General features: G+C 52.6%; 1 protein-coding gene across 7 annotated transcripts in view; it reads right to left on the reverse strand.

Annotated features, from left to right (window-relative positions):
• The window catches only part of PC (pyruvate carboxylase), a 103,829-nt gene that overhangs the window by 27,669 nt on the left and 55,377 nt on the right, over positions 1-20,783 (reverse strand). The window contains exon 1 of one of the 7 annotated variants that reach the window (XM_032489945.1): positions 2,572-2,782. The exons of the other annotated variants lie outside the window; for them this stretch is intronic. Coding sequence (XP_032345836.1) covers positions 2,572-2,607 — 36 coding nt within the window. The 5' untranslated portion in view covers positions 2,608-2,782. Of the gene's footprint in view, positions 1-2,571; positions 2,783-20,783 lie in introns of those variants that run through there. 7 annotated transcript variants of the gene reach the window in all.

The raw sequence follows: 20,783 nt of genomic DNA on the forward strand, positions 1-20,783 counted from the left end.
AGAAGAGGAAGGGTCACAGCCCTTTGCTGAAGTCAGAGCAGTGGGGAAAGTGGGGCAGAGGGCAGCCGTGTCCCCCCACTGGCAGCCCAGCATGAACTCAGAGTCATCAGACCTAGGTCTGCCCTGTTCCACCTGCCCGTGAGGCCTCTGTTCAAGGAGGTAACACCACCCCCAACCTCGGCGGGTAGTTCTGGGGATCACTGAGCAGGAGCCCTGCGCACCATGCCTGGGGCGGTGAATGTGGGCTGCTGTCACTGTCTTCTCACTGGCCTTTCCTCCCAGGCGAGCTCAGGGCATGAGAAGGACCCCCGCCTCCCCACAGCCACGCACTACCCCCGGCTCTGGTGCCCACACCAGTGCAGCTGTCATTGCCACCCAAACCAGCAACGTGGCCACCTACCAGGTGGCTCTTGCTGGATAAGCGTTGGCACACGCACACGTGGAGAGCAGACGGCTTGCTCAGGCGGGAAGACCCTCACCCGAAAGGGAGCCCCTGAGCACTCACCCCGCACCAGCCAGGGGCCCAGAGCTGCTTCTGCCCCAGGGAGGCTGTGGGCAGCCGCCTGCTCTGCTTGAGGTCACTGGCCCCAGGATACAAAGTCTCTGGCCCCAGACTGCTGGAGGCTGGGGTGGCTGCAGGCTGAAATGGGGGTTGGGGGGGCGCCCCTGTGCGGGCCCAGAGGCCTGGGAGAGCAGGGGAGGCAGGGAGGTTGGGTCATGCAGGCAGCAGGAGATTCACAGCCCAAAGCCTGCTCCCCCTTCCCTGGGGACCCAGAAAGATGGTAAAGGAGGTGTTCTGAGGCAGGACACCAGCCGGGAGAGGGACAGCTGACTTCCTACAGTCACTGGAGGTTAAAGGCACAGAAACGTCAGCCAGCTGGCAGAGTGGGCTCTGGAGAGGCTGGTCAGAAGGGTGACCCCCACCCTCCTCCCCCAAAGCCAGGTCCGAGGACACAACAGAGAGTAAAAGTACCACCGCGTTACTGGGACATCTCCACCCTTCTCAGAACTTGGTTAACCCAGGACCCAGCCTTTTCCCTGTCAAATCCCACTTCCCTCCCAGACCTGAAACTCAGGGGGTTCAGCTGCCTGGTGCCTCCTAAGGCCTTTCCAGAATCAACCTCAGCTGGGAGAAAACCTGCAGGACAGATGGGGGCCCCCTCCCAGAGCCCTCCCTTCCGGGAAGCAGGACCCTTGTTGTTGTGTGTGTGAGGTGTTCACTCTGGGTGAGTGTGAGGGCCAAAGGGAGGAGCTGAGTGGGCAGATTCCCTCTTGGGGTGGCGGAGGCAGGAAGCCATGCAATTGAAGGCACCTGGTGAGACCCACGGGCAGAAACCCAGGGCGCGAGGTGTGAGCGGTGGGAAGGCCTCAGGAAAACAAACTCCCTTCCTGCAACCCTCCTAGAGGGGCTGCCTCTGGCGTTAAATAGGACCCCCTGCCCCCGCCCTGAGACCAAGCTTTCGCACCTTGAAGTAACCAGCCTCTCCTCATAGTGGCACCTTCCAGAGCACCCGCCTTCCCTCGAGCTCTGTTCCCTGCGGCGCCCTGGTCACCCTCACACCAGGGCAGAGCCCAGGCGATGGTGACCATTACAGGAGAGCAGTGTGGGCAGAGCCAGGCTCCTACCTGGGGCCATACTATGCCCCGCTTTTTGGATTTTTGGTCAGTGGATGATAACCCAGAAGTCAAGGCTGTTGACAGTTTGGCTGAGAATCTTCCTTAAAAACTCCGAGGACCTTGTTAACCAAACCCGACACGCTGGGAAGCCCTCCTGTTCTGTTGCATCGGCAAAGCCTCCCCCGGGAGCCACCAGCCTTCAGCCAGGGAGGCTGCTCTGCAGGCAGGACCCCCTCACTGGCTGGGTCTCCCCAGGCGGAGGGGCCCCTTGGAGGCGGCCAGGGCGCAGTGGGCCTCTGGTCACCTGCCTCAGGGACACCATGTTGCCTCGTTCGGTGCTGGTGACGACACATGAGTGAAAATCTCCTTTTCTGACCTCAGAGATGGGGGAAGGATGGGCCAGAGAAAAGCAACCACATGGCCCGAAGATCCCTTCCCCGGCTTCCTCTCCAGAGAGCCGACAGGCCGGGAGAGGCCCGTTTGCTATTTTTGCAAATGCCAGATGACAGATCCCTTTCCTTGGCCTCGGGTTGTGCGTTAGAGGCAGGGAGTCAGACGGCTTTCACTCTCACTTGGGACGTGTAAGCAACGCCTTGCCAGCATGACGGAGGCACAGTGAGGCGGGGGGGGGGGGGGAGCCGGAGCACCTGCTTTCTCCCTCGCTGCCTCTCAGCATGACTCCCCAGACAGTGTCTACTTCTCCTCCAGCTTCAGTTCCCTGCGTGCACCCCTCCCCCGACACTTGATGGACAAGCTCGTGTTCTCCTTCCAGAAGGGAGTGGTGACATGAATCAGGAGGGTACCGACAACAACCTGGAGCGTGAGGCAGGGGAAGGTCTCACATGGTGACCTGCCCTGCCCCGGGGGCTTCTACAACATCCAGCGCTCGCCACCTCCGCGCCAGGCTGGTGCCAGCAGGTGGGGACAGGACACAGCAGGGACCAGCACACCTACCAGTTTCTTGTCTTTCCCAGGCACTGGGCTCCGCATCGACTATCTCAGGGAATCCTCACGACTGCTTATTACTCCCTTTTACAGAAGGAACCAGGCATCATGGGATTAAATCGCACTCAAGGTCGCTCAGCTGGGCCAGGTCAGGCCAATCTGCATGCCTCCCTCCGGAGCAGGAGCTCTGACCCATTAGAGCTTGGGAGTCCTCACCCACCTAGAGGAGTAAGTTGTGGCTTTCATCAGAGTCACAGTGTGACAGGCACTTGGAAACCAAAAACCAAACCCCACTCCTGATAAAAACTGTGTCACTGGCCTGAACTTCCGCAGGGCCAGCAGTGGTGCTCTGCGCCTCCCACCAGGGAGCACGCTAACAGTGCCAGCACCTGTGTGTCCAATAAATCATCAAAATGTCACCAGAAGTCCCACTACTTCAGGCATAAACTACATCTCCCAGGCTGCCTCTTACAACCAGGAGCAGCACAAAATTCCGCTGTCACCATCACCATCCTAATTTTGGTCCAGACAATATGGCCGCTGGGCTCAGGGGGATGTGCTGTCAGCAGCCAGAGCAGCCTTGCTGGGATCAGGGTAGGTGGCCACCTGAATGGCTGCTGCAGCCAGGCCTCAGGTCCTGGAATGTTCCTTTGAGGAGCTGTATTGCTTCCACCCTGAAAATCCCTGTTCTTCACACAGCACTTCCTGCACACTCAGAGGGCAACTGTGGGCAGGAGGCACAGAGGAAGGGAAAGCCATGACCCTGCTTCGAGCACAGCTGGCTAATGGGTCCATCACAGCCTGAACTGCCCCAAGTCCCTCAGCACATCCATCTCAGATGTGTGCTGGGGAGCAGCCAGAGAGGGTGAGAAGAGGGGAGAACAGGTCAGAAACTGGCCCTGGAAATCTCCAAATTAACTAATGAGGCTCCTATACGTCTACTTCTTACTACCTGCCCCCAACAGGAGCACCCCCAGGAGGCTCCATCCCCTACCCCTAGCTGGCCTCAGAACAGGAAAGGGAGTTGTTGGCAGAGGACTCCACGCTGTGGCAGAAGTGAGCCTCGGATGGATGGGGCGGCTCTCGGGGAGCCTTCCTTCCAGGCAGCTCTGCGCTGTCCTAAACGTGTCCGATGGGGCCCCAGGGCTGGCAGCCAACGGGGACAGATGAAAGGAAAGACTCTGCCTGACTTTCAGGGCTGCAGCGGCTGATATCAAAGCGCCCAAGAGAGGACAGACTCAGGCTGAGATTTCAGAGTGGGGGGAGCTAAAGGGAGGACATGAGAAACAATGATGGTGACAGATGAAGAAGAAAGGAGAGCAAGAACACGGAAGGCAGGAAGAGGGGCGGAGTGGAAACAGCACGGGCCTGGGCAGCGCAGCAGCGGCTCCCCCCTGAGCAGAGGTTCCCAGCCCTTCCAGCGCCAGTGCGGCTCCACATCGCCCCTGGCAACCCTAGGTTTAAGGCGGCAGGCGGAGGGGAGAGGGTGGAATGGTGACAACAGGGCCAGCTGGCACTGCGTGGGCCGAGGGGATTTGTGGACTGGGGAACGGAGGAGGCTCAGAGAAAGACAGGAGGGAGGGCTGATCAGGGCCTGCAGGGAAGTGGCAGGGAGGGACAGGACAAGGAGGGGCCAGCTGGCACAGCAGTGGCTGTCTTGTCCCAGCCTCAGTTGAGGGCAGGGAGACTTTCAGGGCAAACACTGCCCCCTGGTGCAAAAGGAGCGCTACTGCCCAGTGACCCAGCTGTGCATGCCTGCCCAGGCACCTGAACGTCGTGAGAGGCTTGCAGAGGGAAGCCACTCACCCTAATTTCTCTATATCCTTTAGGACTCACTCAGGAAGGCCTCCCTGGACACCCCACATCCCCAACCAGCTCAGATACCCTCCTCGGGCAGCCATTTGTCTTCAGCACGGCTCTGTCATTCATTGTCCTTGCCACAGGCCACTGCACCCCTGCTTATGGGGCTCTCCATGAGGTCGTGCCTCTGTTCTCAAGAAGGAGTACTTAATGCTATAACGATCTGCTGACCCGTCTCACCAGACACTGTGAGGACTTTGGAGACGGGTTTCTTCGTCTATTTTGTCCCCTACTGTCTCCCTAGCACTTTGCACAGTGCCTGACACCAAAATTAAGTGTCTGGGGATGTATGAATTAATGAATTAATGAGTACTCCAGGCCACATGAGTCTGCAGAGTAGTGTGGCTCCAGAAACACCGTGGAGCTCCTAGACAAAGATTAGAAAGGCACTGCCCCTCCCTGGAGCAGCGCACACAAGCTAGTGGGACACACAAGTGTCCCTCACACATAGATTAGAGGCCAAAGTAGTGACAAGGAAGGTCAAGAGGGCAAGGTCAGCAAAAATACCTCCCAGACTGAGGAGCATTTCAGGGCTGAGTTGGGTGACAGGCACTAAAGGCTCAATTCTAACCAAGGCCAGACAAGGCTTTGCAGGGAGACAGACTCCAAAGCACAGTCGGCATGCAGGTGGTCCAGAGAGCTCTCGGGTGCCCTTGTGGCATGTCCACCCCAACTAGAGAGTCACCGAGGACCTCTTCCCCTCGCTACTCAGGTCACCCCACTTTCAAGGTGGTAGGAGACACCAGTATATGGACTGAATTTTGTTCCCCAAAGAAATCTGTGGAAGTCCCAACCCCCAAAACCTCAGAATGTGACTTTAGATGGACAGAGTCTTCACAGAGGAAATCAGTGAAAATGAGGTCACTAGGGCGGGCCCTAATCCAATATGCTTGGTGGCCTTACAAAAAGGGGAAACTTGAACATAGAGCCAGCACGCACAGAGGGAAGACAAAGCAACGACACATGGGGAGATACAGCTACAAGTCAAGCAACGCCAAGGACCGCTGGAAAATACCAGAAGCTAGAAGAGATAAGGAAGGCTCCTCTCTAGGACAGTCAGAGGGAGCGTGGCCCTGCTGACACTTTGATTTCGGACTTCTGGTCTCCAGACTGTGAGACAATGTCTCTGTTGTTGTAAGCCATCCTGGTTTTGGTACTTGGCTACAGTGGCCCTAGGAACTAACAGATCCAGTTTCCTCACAAATGACCAGAACCTATAGAGACCCTGAGACCAGGGGCTGCAGAGCACAGGGTGTTAAAAATGTCCCCTTCTCTCACTGACTCATCCTGATGCGGCCACAGCGAGGGTGCTCCAAGCATGGAGCTGTTTAGGACTGTGATCAGTGCGCGCTCCAGGCCAGGGAAGACCGAGTGGGTGGCAGCAAAAACAAGCATGTGAACAGTGCCGACGCCGGCACGTGGCTACATGGTGAGCGGGCAGAGTCGGCAGGAAGACCTGAAGAAAGACACCAGGGACCAAGGACGAATCAAAGGACAAGGAGGAATGAGGGAGGCGGTTCAGGCGTGGAGACAGCAGGAACAAAGGCAAAGGAGCAAACAGCCTGACAAACGTCCTCTGAGGCCGGAGGCAGGGAGCGAGGCTGCTCAGGAGGGGACCAAGGGGGGACACCTAGGCTCCAGGTTCCGAGCTTGCCCGCACAGCAAGGGGCATGGACTTACCACCCATGTCAGGGGATGCGACCCAAGAAACCAGGCAGGGGAGGAGGGATTTGCAATTTAGAGGGAGCACTCTGACCGTCCTGAGGAAGTTGAATTTGAGAAGGAAAGACTGGAAGTGGAAGAAAAACAAGGAAGATGTTCTAACGCAGGTGAGAGGTAATGAGAACCGAGTTAAACACACAGGAGGTACCGCCTCCAGCACCCGTTCCATGAAGGGTAAAGAGGCCACAGGTGAGGGTGACTCTTGGCTCCTGTGTGACGGGAAGGGGTGAACGGTGGTGACGCCCAGTTACAGAGCACAGGTGTAGGCTGAGGCCAGCGAGCGCGGTTCTGAGCCTGATGAGCCTGAACAGACCGCAAGCTCTCCCTCTGGGGAGGGCACACAGGGAGAGCTCTGAGCAGGAGGGTGAGATCTGGGAGCCACGTCCTGCGGGGGAGATGAGGGTGGGAGGGGTGGATGCGACGGCCGGAAACACCCCCGACAGGACCAGGGTGAGCAGAGGGACACCCAGGGACCAGCCGGGGCTGTGGGAGCGTCACCGTGAGAGCAAGGGTTCCGAGGGATGTTCAGGGTCTAAGGCAGCAGAGCTCTGATAAGGAATAAAAACACAGCCATGGGATTCAGCCGCAGGGGGCTCACTGGTGGCCTCAGTGCGGCTTGGGGGTGGGGGTTGGGTTGAGGTAAAAGTGAGTTAGTGAGAGATGAGGTCTCTGGTGCACGCTCCCCAGTGTTTGGACAAGAACTTTAAGAACGTTTAAGTAAGAAGAGGACAAAGGCAGGATGAGCTTAAGGTCCCACGACCAAGAGACCCGTCTTCCTTCCTTTCCCTCTTTCTTTCTTTCTTTCCTTTTCTTTTCTTTCCTTCCTTCTTTCTCTCTCTGTTTCCTTCTTCCCTTCCTTCCTTCCCTCATCTTTCCCCCACCCTCTCTCTTGCTTTCTTTCTATGAAACATTTGAAAAACATAGACAATCCAGTTAGCAATTTAAGGCTCATGACCCTAGAATAAACTGATGTCCCTACATTGACATATTTGCTTCACATTTTATGGAAAGAACTAGGTCTGGTGAAATGTATGGACTGAACACAGGGGTTTGTTTCCACCCTTCTGAAATCCCACTAAAACATCAGTAAAAGGATCTTTTTCTAAAGAGCACAAACCCTCAAGGATGAAGAATGGGAAATTGGACAGCAGCAGATGAGAGGCCCATAAAACCAGAAGATGCTTGTGGGCGAGGGGCAGCGAGAGGCCGGGAGAACGCACAGGGGAGGCCACGGAACAAGCAAATCCAAGCTGCAGGCTCCTGGAAGGTTCAGAACTTAGTGGATGGGGTGCCTCAGATGGCGGGGCTGCAAACAGAAGGCTGGTTACAGTCTAAGGGAGTGAGAGTCCCAGACCTGTCTCCCAGGGAACCTTCCCCAAAGCAGCAGGACAGGAATAGCAAACACCCTCAGCCCTGCAGTTCTGGTACAGTCGCTCGCAGCATCCTCGCAGCAACCCCAGCAATGGTTCACCTGTGTTCCCAGGTCTCGAGCCGTGGAAACATACTCCTGCAGGACAGACAGAGTCACGGGCCCAAGGGCACGCTGCTAGGAAGTGTCAGAGCTGGGTGAACCAGTTGTGAGCATCCAGGGCCCTACTCCCAACCACCAGGCACTGGCATCTTTCAGAAGACAAGGGGCTAGGTGCCTGGAAAGGCTTCACCATGGGCCCCGAGGCCCAGCCCGGGGAGAGGTACCAGACAGAGAGAGCATGTGAAGTACAGACAGCAGAGGGCACATCAAAGCCCTCAGCTTCCACAGTGTGGTTCCCAGGCTGCCTGGCCCAGAGCACCCCAAGGACGCCTCTCTAAGAAACCACCAGCCCAGGAGCGACATCCCATGGCTACTGACACGTCGTGGGTCCCCGAAGAAAGAGGCGGCTGCAGCCTCCTCTCCAAGGGTGAGGACCCCTGGTCCACAAGCCCCACTGTCCCAGGCTTTCTGATCGGCTTTGGTGTCGGCCTTCAGTATGAACGGACAGTCAAAACTGCCAGATGTCTGAGGAAAGGGCCGAAAAAATTCACCAAAACAAACGGAATTAAAACATGGAACTCTGAGGAGAAAGTCAGATAAAGAGCAGATACTTGGGGCAAAAAAACCATAATTAATCTCAGAGAAGGAAGAGAAGCTATTGCATTGAGAGGCGGCAGCTATTTTAAAAAGGCAACGAGAAAGAGCTCCAGGGAATTTAAAATAGCATCACAGACATTTTTAAACATAATAAATAGAAGAATTAGAAGACAGTCGAGGACATTACCCAGAAAGCATAACAAAAAGACTGACAGATGGCAAACAGGAGAAAAGGTAAGAAAATAAGAGACTGAGTCCGGGGAGCCGAGGCCCCCGCCCCAGGCGGAGCGGGGCAGAGCTGTCCTAGAGCTGAAGGATGTGCTTCTGCTCGTGAGGGCCCCCTGAGGCCCCAGCACCGTGCTGTCTTGCCTGGTAACCAGACTGGGGGATCCCATGAGCTTCCTGTATGTTTCTGGGGCTACCGTAACAAATCACCCCAAGCTTGGTAGCTTCTCTTCCAGCTCTGGAGGTCAGAAGCTCCACATCAGTCTCCCTGGGCCAAACAGAGGTGCCAAATGGAGGTCACCCTCCCTCCAGAGGCTGCGGGGGAGTGTTTTGCCTGGTCTCCTCCGCTTCCGGTGCTGCTGGAACGCCTCTGCCTGTGGCCACATCACTCCGGTCTCTGCCTCTGTCATCACTTCCCCTTTTAGAGCCACAGCGTGTGTCGAATCTCCTGCATTCTCTTCTGCAGACCCTTGGGATGGCATTTAGGGCCCCCCTGGGCAACCTGGGATAATTTCCCCAGGTGAAGATCCTTAACTTTGTCACATCTGCAAAGACCCTTTTCCCTGATGATGTGACACAGGTGCCAGGGAAGAGGACCTGGACATCACCACTCAGCCCACTACAGCCCCAAAGAAAGAAGTCACACTGACACTGAGCCACTTCTAAGGGAAATGCTCTCCAACCCAGAATTCTCTACCCGGTTTGACTATCAGTCAAGTATGAGAGCAAAATAAAGACTTTCTGACACGTCTGGCCTAGGAAAGTTTATCACCCACGTGTGCATTTGCCCGGGAAGCTCCGGGGGGGGGGGGGCACTAACAAAACAAGGGCGTAAATAAACCAAGACTGAGGGACCTGGGGAGTCAGCACAGAGGGAAGCACAGGGAACCCCCAGGGGATGGGGGAGGAACTGCTGCTCCAGGCAGCAGCACAGGCCAGAAAGCTTCCAGGGGCGGGGCTCCAAGGGGAACACTGGGGAGAGTTAAACAAATAAACAAAAAGGCTGGATTATGAGACGTCTCTGAAGGAATGGCAAGGAGACCACAATTGACAATTCGTCTGGGATGAGGTAAATAGTGACTCCAGGAAACTGAGAAGTTTCACAGGAAAATGTGAAATACAGTCGGTGTTCTCAACTGTGACTCTTTACCTGATTTTAATCATGTAAAAACTGAAAAGGTACTTAAAAATGGTTGCCTAAGCATGCGGGAAGAAGGGAGGCAGGGAAAGTGGGTCCACGTGTGGGCTGGGGGGTAAAAGCAAGCTAAACCTTCCACAAGAGGAGGTCAGGAAGCAGAGTCCAAAGTGCTTTGGAAACAGGAGCGTGGGCTGCAAGGAGCTGAAGAAAAGGAGCAACCGGGGAAGGTGGATCCACAGCTCAGGTAAAAGACTAGCCTTGAACTGAATGAAGAACACCTCCCTCCCCTGAGGCCAAAGCGCCAGTCCCCGGGTAAAACACCCCAGCACCTGGCCACAGGCAGCTGTAAGGATGTCGCTGGTTGGGACCCAGGCACCACCCGCTGCACGGACCCATCCAAGGGCTGAAATGACCAGCAGTTTTTGCACTCTGGCCCTATGGGCTGAGAAGCCTGGACACCACGTGGGGAGAGACCCAGGGAGGGTGAGTCTGCAGAGGGCAGTGCTGCCGGTTCACACCCAAGCTCCCCGGCAGCCACAGCAGGATGAGATTAAGCTTTAAGAAAAATATCTGGCCGGTTAGATCAGCAAAAGATACAGATTAGAAAAAGCAATGGAATTTTCCCCTGAGGGTGTTTTTTTAAAAATTTAGACAGTTTTCTGAATGAGTTGTGTTTAAGTCAAGTGATTCTTCTGGGACAGCAAAATAGACTGTGAGATTCTTAAATTGCTGTTGTGATCTACCTGTATCTTGGCACATTCCTACAAAAAGGTGTTTTTATATTCTTTCTTTAGAGGAAAAAGGGAAAGTCAGACATGTTTGGAAGTTAGATATTAAGTATATTTTACTTTAAAATGTACCACAAATCAGAGATTTATATCCTCAGCACAACCTGGTCAGAAGAATGTGGGAGGCAAGACTGACTACTTGCTTCTCTTCCCGTAAGCCCAACTCTCCTCTCAACCAAGAGTAGCCGCTGAGCCAAGGGCTGCCAGATTCAGCAAATTAAAATGCAAACTGTTCAGTTAGAATCCAAATTTCAGATAAACTGCATTTTAAAAAAATGTATATCGCATGCAACATGTGGAGCATACTTGTACACTACTAAATTATTGGTTTATCTGAAGTTTAAATTTAACTAGCCATCCCCATATTTCCTCTGGCAGCCCCAGTGCGCCAGCAGTGCTGAGGCCCTGACTGGATCCTAGGAGAAAAAAAAAATGTGAAGAGAATTCCCAGATGTTCCTGTAACAGGGCAGGGATAACTCAGTGGGTCAGACACCAGGAGTCCAACTGCCTGGGTTCCAATCAGGGCTCCGCCAAGCCCGCTAACTCTGGGCCAGCTGCCTTACCTCTAGGCCTTAATTTCTTCATCTGTAAAATCAGGGATAATGACAGTAATGTGCGTAGGTTCGTTACAAAGATCAAAGGAGTTAATGCACGTAGAGTGCTCGGAAGAGTGCCTGCACATGGTCAGCCTTCATTACAAATGTCAGCTGTTAGTGTTAGCAACGCGGAGACTGAGCAGGGGACTGGACCTGCTTCTGGAGGACAGAGGTGGGCGGGCTGGGGCCATGAGCGGAGACCCCGGGGGACCGCGCAGCCAAGAAGCCGAGCCAGTACCTGGTTTGTTGAGATGATGCTTTGAAGCACAACTGGACCCTCACAGCCCCCTTAGTCAGAACAAGTCAGACAACCTACAAAATGGAGTGCTGCCCAGTGGCACCCTGTGTGGGGGACCTACCGTGAGCCCCCTGCCCCCAGGCACAGCTTGCTCTCACTGGCTCACCCGACTCTGCGATTTCCAACTCCGTGCTCAGGGACACCAAGTTGGTAGCCTGAAATCGGCCACAGCGGGTGTCTATACATCAGAGAAATTGGCAAACGCTGCAATCAGGGCTCTTTCCTCACCTCCCCAAGAGCCACGGCTGAAAGAACAGTCGGCCCGAGCATCCCACCTGGACCCGGAGACAGGCAGTAAGGGGGTGCGGGGTGAGTGGTGCCCCCTCTCCACTTTCCCTTTTGGCTACAGAACCCAAATAAAGAGGACTCTGTGCCTTTTGTAAAGGCCTCGTGTGCAGAGTGCTTAATTCAGTCAAAACATGATTTCTAAGGAAGAAATGAATCAGAAACTCTCTGCATGACTCGAGGCAGTTCAGAAGCCATCCTGCAACACGAATTAACCTGTGAGAGTATCAGAATAAAGATGCTTTTGATGATCTCTAACAACGTGAAATTTTTTCTTTTGTTTTTTAAGGGGCTGATTCCTTGTTCATACCTTGACACCTTTTCCCTCTCTCCACCTCTTGCTCTTTCTTAACCAGCATAGGCATTTGCAGGTTGAAATGTGAGGATTTAAAAATAATAGCTGTTGGATACACATGTCAGATGTGTATTCTGTAACAGAACCCACCCCCTCCCTCCCCCAGCTCGGACGACACTCACTCCCCAAAACCAAACCAGACTCCTCGTCCTGCTTCCATCCCAGGGAACTAGGGCTCCGGTGCAGGGTCACCTTCTGATCTTCCCTCCCCCTCACCCACCATCTAGTCAAGAAGGCCTATCAGCCCTACCTCTTAAATCCCTCATGTCCTGCTTCCTCCTTTCATTTCCAGGAACCCACCCTGAACTATTGTAAAAGCCTCCAAGCCTTTATTAACCATTACTACCGCTTGGCTTGAGCTACCAATCCACACGATCTGCTGGTGACAGCATCCCAAACACAGGCGTTATTTCACACACTTTTTAAAACCCTCTATGACCCCCAATGTCCACGGGTAAGAATCTCACCTCCCATCAACACTCCAACCTGCCTGTGGAGCCTCATTTCCCAGCATTCCTCAGCCTCCTGGGTCCTGCAACTCCATCCAAACTGCCCACTCCTTGTTTCCAAGTAATCCAAGCACGTTCCCATCTCCCTCGGAGTACACCCTCCACCAAGACACTCCCTACCCAGATGCCTTCTGCCCTGTGCCCGCCTGTGCAAAGCTTGCTCCCGTCTGGGTTATGTGTCTCATTTTTCTCCCTCCTGAAATCCCATCAAAGCTTTAGTGAGAGGTTTTTGGGGTTTTTGTCGGTTTGTTTTACTAGCTATAAATCTCCAAGGACAGAGAGGCCAGGAGAGGAGACCACAGCAGCACAGCTGTGCAAGCTGGAACGCAGTTCAGGTTAGCTGGCTTTGCAGCCCCACCTGGCAGTGGAGACGCTATCATCCACCAGCTTTCACCACAGAATCCAGGAAAGGCTGGGAACTGTGGCTCCAGGGCCCCGGGGACTGGGCTGGCCGAGCTGATACCAACAATGGAAGCTGAGTGAAAGCTTTTGAGAAGTGGTTAGATCCCAAGATCCGTTTCCCCCCATCATGTTGCTAGAGACCACCCCCTCCCACCCACCCACCCTCTCCCGAAGCCCAGGCTCTGCACTGGGGGATGTGAGGCACAGCTGAGGGCCTGGATACCTTGCCAAAAACAGGACAGGAAGGGTAACTGAACCTATATATCCTGTCCCCTCACCCCACTCAGCTCCCAGACCACCAGCAGCCAGCCCTTCCCCTCCTCCAAGACCTAACCCAGCCCAAGAGGGAAGACCTCAGGATAGTACCTTGAGGTCCCCTAACAAGCAGCGCACATCATCACCCACTGTGCAACTCAGAAACCGGCCTTCCAGGCAGCCTTTGGTCCCTACTAGTAATTGTAAGCCAGCAACCAAAGGTCACTGGGCAACCAAGGACAGATTCCTTCAAAGACAGAGACCAAAGGAACACAGCAGAAAAAAGCAATTTGGAGGAAACGGCCAATGCGAGGAGGAGGAGAAGAAGAAAGACCCATTCAGAGAGCAAGAAAAGCTCTTGGAAATTAAAAATATGATGGGGAAAACAAATAAAAAATCAACAGAAGCACTGGAAGGTTAGGTAAAGGAAATCTCCTAGAAACTGGAGCAAAAAGACAAAGGAATGGAAAACAGGCAAAAAAAAAAAAAAAAAAAAAAAAAAAAAAGAACGAGAAATAGAGGCCAGACCATAAGATCCAAGAACTAAATAACAGAAGTCTCAGGAAGAGAGGACAAAGGAAACACAGGGGAGGAAATGAAATAACTCAAGAAACTCCCAGGACAGGAGGACATGCTTCCACAAGGAAAGGCACACTGAGCCAACAAGACGAATGCACACAGACCCACACCAGGCATGCCGTAAAATTTCAGACCTGGCAAGCTTTCAGAAAGGGCGAGAAAAGAAAAAAGGGACACAAAGAATCAAATCAGCAAGGTTTTGAATTTCTCGACAGCAACTTGGGAAGCTAGAAAAGGACAAAGTAGTTCTTCAAAACTGCAAAGGAAAAATGATTTCTGGCCCGAATGCTCTATCCAGCTGAACTATCAATGATGTGTGAAGGAAAAAAAAAAAAGACAAAGAACAGGGCTCACACCTGGCCTCGTGGCACTTCTCAGGAAGCTCCTGTGGACAGACGAGCTCCACCAAAACAAGGGAGCAAACAGGCCAGAAAGGCAGCAGGAGCTGCAAAAAGGGGAAGGCAGAGGGCGTCCCCTGAGCGCGCCGTGCAGAGAGGCGCTGGGCAAGGTGAGGGCCTGAAAGAGAATGCAGCCAGCATTCCTACTACTGGAAATGGCCTCTGGCTGAACCGGACTGGGAGACAGGAAGGCAGCATGAGCAATACCTGAGGCCCGGGGCCTTGCTTCTTCTGCCATCTTAGCCTGAACCTTCTGATCCTCATGGAGCACCAGGTAGCAGGTGTCAAATCCTGCCCCACTGAGAGGAGCCCTCTGCACAGAAGCACACATACGCAGACACGTGTAGAACACCTCTAGAATGAGGCTCCAGACACGGGTAACAGTGGGCGCCTCCAGGGAAGAGGTGTGGGGAAAAGGCTTATCTTTCACTGTTTACCCTTTTGAATTTGCATCATGTAATTGATTATTCAAAAAATGGATCAAATTCAATATCCTTGTTCAGGAAGCCTTCCCTGGTTCCCCACTCAAGCCCCAGAGCCAGACCTAACTAGTCTTTGAACTTGCTCCAGGGGCTCTGGAAGGCAGCTTCCACTTCTACCAACTCTATGCCAGGCACCTTCTATTTGCTTAATTCTCACCACAGTCCCTTGGGGATGAGCCCTCATTTTACTGATGAGAAAAATAAGGCTCCGAAGGACCCACAAGGAGTAGCCAACTCGAGAACCATCACACCTGTCTCAGCTCCAGAGCCCTTTCTCTTTCACAAACTGGCTTGGTGCCTGGTTTGCAACACAGTTCCAGAAACAATTAACTGAACCAAAGCAAAGTTGAGTTGAAATTTAAAACGTTCTACTGGAGCTGGGGTATTCTCATGCCCTGAGACCTGGAAAGAGGCCAAGGGTGCTCAGTGGCAGGCAGCCCCCCGCCCAGCCAGGAGAGCCCGGCCAGTGGCCACAGAACAGTAGGGAAGTTTCCTCATGAAGTCATACGTGGTCTCGTAGCCTACTGAGTGCCCCTGGGGGCCGGGTTTTGGTTTCTTTCTTTTTTAAACAGCTTTATTGAGATATAATCCACACGCCATACAGTTCACACATTTGAAGTACACTTCAATGGCTTTTAGTTGTGCCCTCATCACCCAATCAATTATAGAACATGTCCATGCTCCTTAACTGTCACCACCCCCACCAAACCCTCAGCTCCGCCCCTCCCAACAACCTGTCTCTATGGATTTGCCTATTCTGAACATTTCATGTGAAAGGAATACTAAATTATTTGGTGCTATCTTGCTGGATCACACGATAACTCTGTTTAACCACTTGAGGAACAGCCAGCCTGTTTCCCACAACCGTTGCTCTACTTTACATTCCACCAGCAGTGCACACGGGCTCCGTCCTCCCGCACCCCCACCGACGCTCACTACTGTGCCGTCCGGATCAGCCGTCCCTGTGGGGATGAAGTGGTGTTTCCCTGTGTTTGGGGTTTACATTTCCCTGATGACTACGACGCTGAGCATACTTTCACAGGCTTACTGCTTGTTCTTTTTTTTGGGGGGGGTAGGTAATTAGGTTTATTTATTTATTATTATTTTTTAATGGAGGTGCTGGGGTCTGAACCCAGGACCTTGTGCATGCTAAGCATGCGCTCTACCACTTGAGCTACACCTTCCCTGCTTCATGTGCAACTGGCCACGTGCACATCTTCTTTGGAGAAACGTCTATTCAGATCCTTGGCCTTTGGATTATTTGTCTTTTTATTGTTGAGTTGCAAGAGGTTTTAAAATATATTCTAGATACAAGTGCCCATCAGATACATGATTTGCAAAAACTTTCTCCCATTCTTTGGGTTGCATTTTCACTTTCCGTGGCTACACAGAAGGGGTTAATATTGATGAAGTCCAGCTTATCTGTTTTTAAAATTTTACTGCTTGTGCTTTTGCTATTGTATCTAAGAAACCACTGCCCAACCCCATACCAGAAAGACTTATGACTACATTTTTTCCTGAAAAGTTTTGTAGTTGTAGCTCTTACATTTAGATCTTTGATCCATTTTGAGTTTTATATGTGGTACGAGGTTGGGGTCCAATTTCATTCTTTTGCATGTAGATATCCAGTTGTTTCAGCACCATTTGTTGAAAAGACTAGTCTTTCCCCATTAAATTAATTACCTTGGACCCTTATCAGAAATCAATTGACTAGAAACGTGAGGGTTTACTTCTGTGTCTCACTTCTATTCCACTGATCTGTACATCAGTCCTCATGCCAGTACCACACCGTCTTGACTACTGTAGCTTTGTAGTAAGTTTTGAAATTGGCAAGTGGGAGTCCTCTGTGTACTTATTTGAGATTCTTTTGGCTGTCTGGTTGCCTCGCATTTCCATGTGAATTTTAGGACCATCTTGTCTGCAAATAAAGGCAGCTGGAATTGTGAAGGACACTACACTGAATCTGTAGATCAATTTAAGGAGTGTTGCCACCTCAACAATATTAAGTCTTCTGACCCATGAGCATAGGGTGTCCATTTATTTAAGTTTTCTTTCATTTTCTTCAACAATGTTTTATACTCATAAGTTTTATACTTCTTTTTGTTAAATTTGTTCCTATTTTATTCTTTTTGATGATACTATAAATGGAATTTTCTTCATTTCCAGTTTGCCCAGTGCTACTGTATAGAAGTACAACTGATTTTTGTGCCTTGATCTGGTGTCCTGCAACCTCACTGAACTCCTTGATCAGTGTTTATAGATTTTCAGTGAATTCCTTAGGTTTTCCTATACAAGATCATGTCTGCTGCAAATAAAGATACGTTTACTTCTTCCTTTCCAATCTGTATGCCTTTCATTTCATTATCTTTTCTGATTGCTCCAGCTGACCAGACCTGAAAGTGCTGACTAATTTTGCTGTGGTGGCCCCTCCCTAAAAAGCAGCAGCTGCTATGACCTTTAGGCATCCAGAGCTGCTGTTCCTCTGCTTGTCACACCTGTTGAGTCGACGTTTCCACCAGGATTTAGCCTTTAGGAGAGGTTCCCTGGTTGGTTACTCTCCGCTCACCTCCAAGCATCCCCCTTCTCTGCTCTGCACCCAGAGAAGCTGAGGCCTGTGGATGGAGGCACCTGGGCTCCCTTACTGGCTGGCATCCTGCAGGTTCAGCCAATGGGAGGCACGGGCAGGAGAGGGGAGGGTGGGAGGATGGAGGATGTGGGGTATGGTCTTCCCCACGCTCTACTGGCTTTGGTGCCACAGTCCTGATGGGGGATGCGTCCTGCCTCTATGATGGTCCTCCCTGGGCATCCCTGCCTCCGCACTGTCAACCCTCCCTGGAGTCTGGAGGCGTCCTCTCCTGACCCCTTCAAGCCTAGGGGTAGTAATGACGTCCACTGCTGCTCATCCTTGGGTGCCTCCACTTCCCTGGTTGGGTGCCTGATTTACCTTGGCTGATTAATTCAGTTTCTCAAAATCCATGTGTGACTGTCAACCATTCCTGGCCAGCCTAGACTGCGATTCTGCTCCACGCCCACACCCCAAACATCCCTATGGAAGAAGGCACTGTGGAACCTCGCTCAGCGTGAAAACAGTCCTCTGGTAAACTGATCACCAGCGCGCAGGGTCCATGAGCCCAGGACATGGTGAGGGAATTCAGCGGCAAAGAGCTTCAGTTCCTGGAAGGAAGAAAGTCAACAGCAGCCCAGGCAGGACATGACCTTGACTATGGCTGCTGCTGCCTTCTCTCCCTACTCTTGATTTCCCAGGAAAATGTACCTTTGTAGCCCCTTGGTCTGACCTTTCACCCTGCTTTGAAATTTGAGCACAAAAAGTGGCCAGAGGCTTCTTGGAGATGGAGTCCTAAGCATCCACACCTGCTGGCTTTATCCTAATGATCGCAGACCCCTGAGTAAGTGTCAGAACCACAGATACTGTTTGCGTGGCCTTGGCACTGAGCACCAGCCACTGCATTAAGTGCTTCACATTATCTCATTTAACCACCAAAACCTTGTAAGGTGAGAAGCATGCCCCTCACCCCGCCCTGCCCCAGCACAGCCTTCTGCTCACAGGCTAACTGTGCTTCAGCCGTCCCGAGGCCCAGCAGTGGTGGGAGCCCAACAACACCCAGCCCAGTGGGGCAGAAACCTCCCCGGGTTGTTTTAGAGTTTTGCAGGCATGACCAGAGGTTTCCAGACTCGCCCTGGCCTTTACCCCGCAGTGCAGGCCCCGGGAGGGCAGAGGAGCAGGGCGGCCCGGGAGCTCTGGCAACCACACCGCAGGCCCCTTCACCTCCTGCGCAGGTTCGGAGGTGCCAAGACTCACTTTCCTGCTAACCAGCAGCAGTGGGCAGGTGCCTTTGAAGATAACAGTTTCTTCTCGATGCTGAGAAGTTAGATTGCTGAATATTCTCTGGGGAGGAAGGAGCACAGCAGCTGAGAACTTTAGATTCAATGGAAAGACAGGGTTTTGGGGACCTGAGGTGTACGTGAATAACGAAAGCCCCAGGTGACAGGCTGACTTTCCTGTCTTCTCCGTCCCAACCTAAAAGGCACCTACTCCAGGAGCCTTCTCACCACCACCCGCCCCTCTCTGAGGGAAGAGGTCATGCCTTATAATAATTACAAAACCAGTAATAATTAATAATAGAGCTAAGTATCTGTTGCGTGCCTGGCCCTGGACGAGGCACAGCCAGGTCATGCCCAGCACTTAGGAGGCAGGCACTATCCACTGGACGGATTTATTGAGCTGTAATTGTGCACTATAATCATATTTAACAACAATATTCTTATGGCTCTCTGCAGTTTATAAGGTCCTTTAATAGACTCTCATTTGCTTGTGACAGGATGTTTGACTAGCAGAACAGGCAGGGGACATCCTCATTCTGTAGACAAGGAAAATGGCTCTCCAGCCCCAACTGGCGTCCCCAGCCCCAGTGCCACTTCCTGAACTTCCTGCCTCCTCAGTGTTCTTTCCTGCAGCCCATTTTCGTGGGTCTGGGGGCAGGCCACTCACTGCAGCAGCATCCCAGGAGCTGGAGCTTCGGGAAAGAAAAGGGAAAAGCAGCCAGTGGCCTGAGGGGCGGGGCGGGGGCAGGTGACAGTCAGGTGAAGTCAGGCAGGAACCTGCCTCCATGGAGCCCAGGAGACGCCCTGATGAAGCAAAGGTGGGGGCTGTATGCCCGCTGCTGTGATTCCATGGGAAGGGGAAAGTCTGAGAGTCAGAAAACTCAAGGTTCAAATTCCGGCTTGGCCATCGTCCAGTCATATGACCCTGGGGATCATTCTACCTCCCTGTACCTGTGTGATATTGTGATATGTAAGAGCTATATAATTTGGGTTTTGTCCCTGGTTCCCGGCACAGAGCTTCTAAAACCCTCGGAATTTCCTGAGTGGTAGGGGAGACGGGAGCAACTTTTCTCATTCGCAATTAGCCCCTTTCAATCACAGCTGGGTTTGTGCAAATGCGGTGACTCTTGATGGCCCTCTAGATAGCTTCAGGATGGGGGCTGGTTGCCAGGGGAACCCACCATGTGACTGGAAGGTTGGAACTTTCAGACCGCCCTACCCCACTTGGAGGGGAGGGGCTGGAGGTTGAGTTAGTCACCAAAGGCCTATCAAGCTTCTGTGATGGAACCTCCCTAAGAACTCTAAACGGTGGGGTTCAGGGAACTTCCAGGTTGGAGAACGCATCCATGTGCCAAAAGGGTGGCCCACCCTACTCCCTGGGGACACAAGCTCTTGCACTCGGGACCCTTACAGCAGGACTCACCCCAGTGTGCCTCTTCATCTGGCTGTTCAACTGTACCCTTTGTAAGAAACTGTGAACAGTAAGTGAAGTACTTTTCTGAGTTCTGTGCGCAGTTCTAGCCAACCATGGAACCCGAGGAGGGGTCGCGGGAATCTCTGACTCACAGCCGGCTGGCCGGACGTCCAGAAGGCCTGGTCTTGCAGCTGGTGTCTGAAGTGGGGGCCGTCTTGGGGGACTGAGCCCTTCACCTGAGGGGTCTGCACTAACTCGGTAGTGCCAGAACTGAACTGAATTGGAGGACACATAGTTGGTGTCTGCAGAGAATTGGAGAATCGGTTGATGTAAAGAAAAAACCCACATATTTGATGTCAGAAGTGTCATGAATCAAAAACAGTTCAAACCTGTTAGACCATCTGTAAAGCAGGCTTCTCCGCCCAGCACAGAGGGCTGCCAAGTGACCTGCTGTGTGTGAAACTTCAAACTGTCCCTTTGGTTTCAAGGACTATAAACTGCAGGACATCCTCAGAGGACTATGATTAGATTTCACACCATCAGTGCCATCAAATGTTTACTGAGCACCTACTGCCTATAACACACACTTGTGGACCAAGGATAATATAAAACATGGCTGCTTCCTTCAAGAAACTTCCTGTCTGGGTGAGGAGACAAGACCAGTACACTTGAAATACAAGGAGTATCAAACACCGAGCATACACAAAGTTTCCTTTGTGAGAAAAGGACGAGAGAAAAGGAGGATGGGGGAGTGTCAGTAAGGTGTCAGGAGGGAGGGGACTTGACCTGGGCCACTCAAGAGGCCCTGGCGGGTCACGGCACCTGGCACTCGGGGTGTCAGCCCCTGCTCAGCAGGCAGATGGGCGGTGAGAGGCGACCATCCTCTCCCTGCAAGACGGTCTGGCCCGACTAGTCCAGGGTCAGGCAGCACCAAGTAGATGCTGATCAGGTGAAAAGTCTGCCTTCAACAGAAGATGAAGGTGGAGAGCTTTAGTGAAATGAA

The sequence above is a fragment of the Camelus ferus genome, chromosome 10 (genome assembly GCF_009834535.1).
Source record: "Camelus ferus isolate YT-003-E chromosome 10, BCGSAC_Cfer_1.0, whole genome shotgun sequence".
NCBI classification, from domain to species: domain Eukaryota; kingdom Metazoa; phylum Chordata; class Mammalia; order Artiodactyla; family Camelidae; genus Camelus; species Camelus ferus.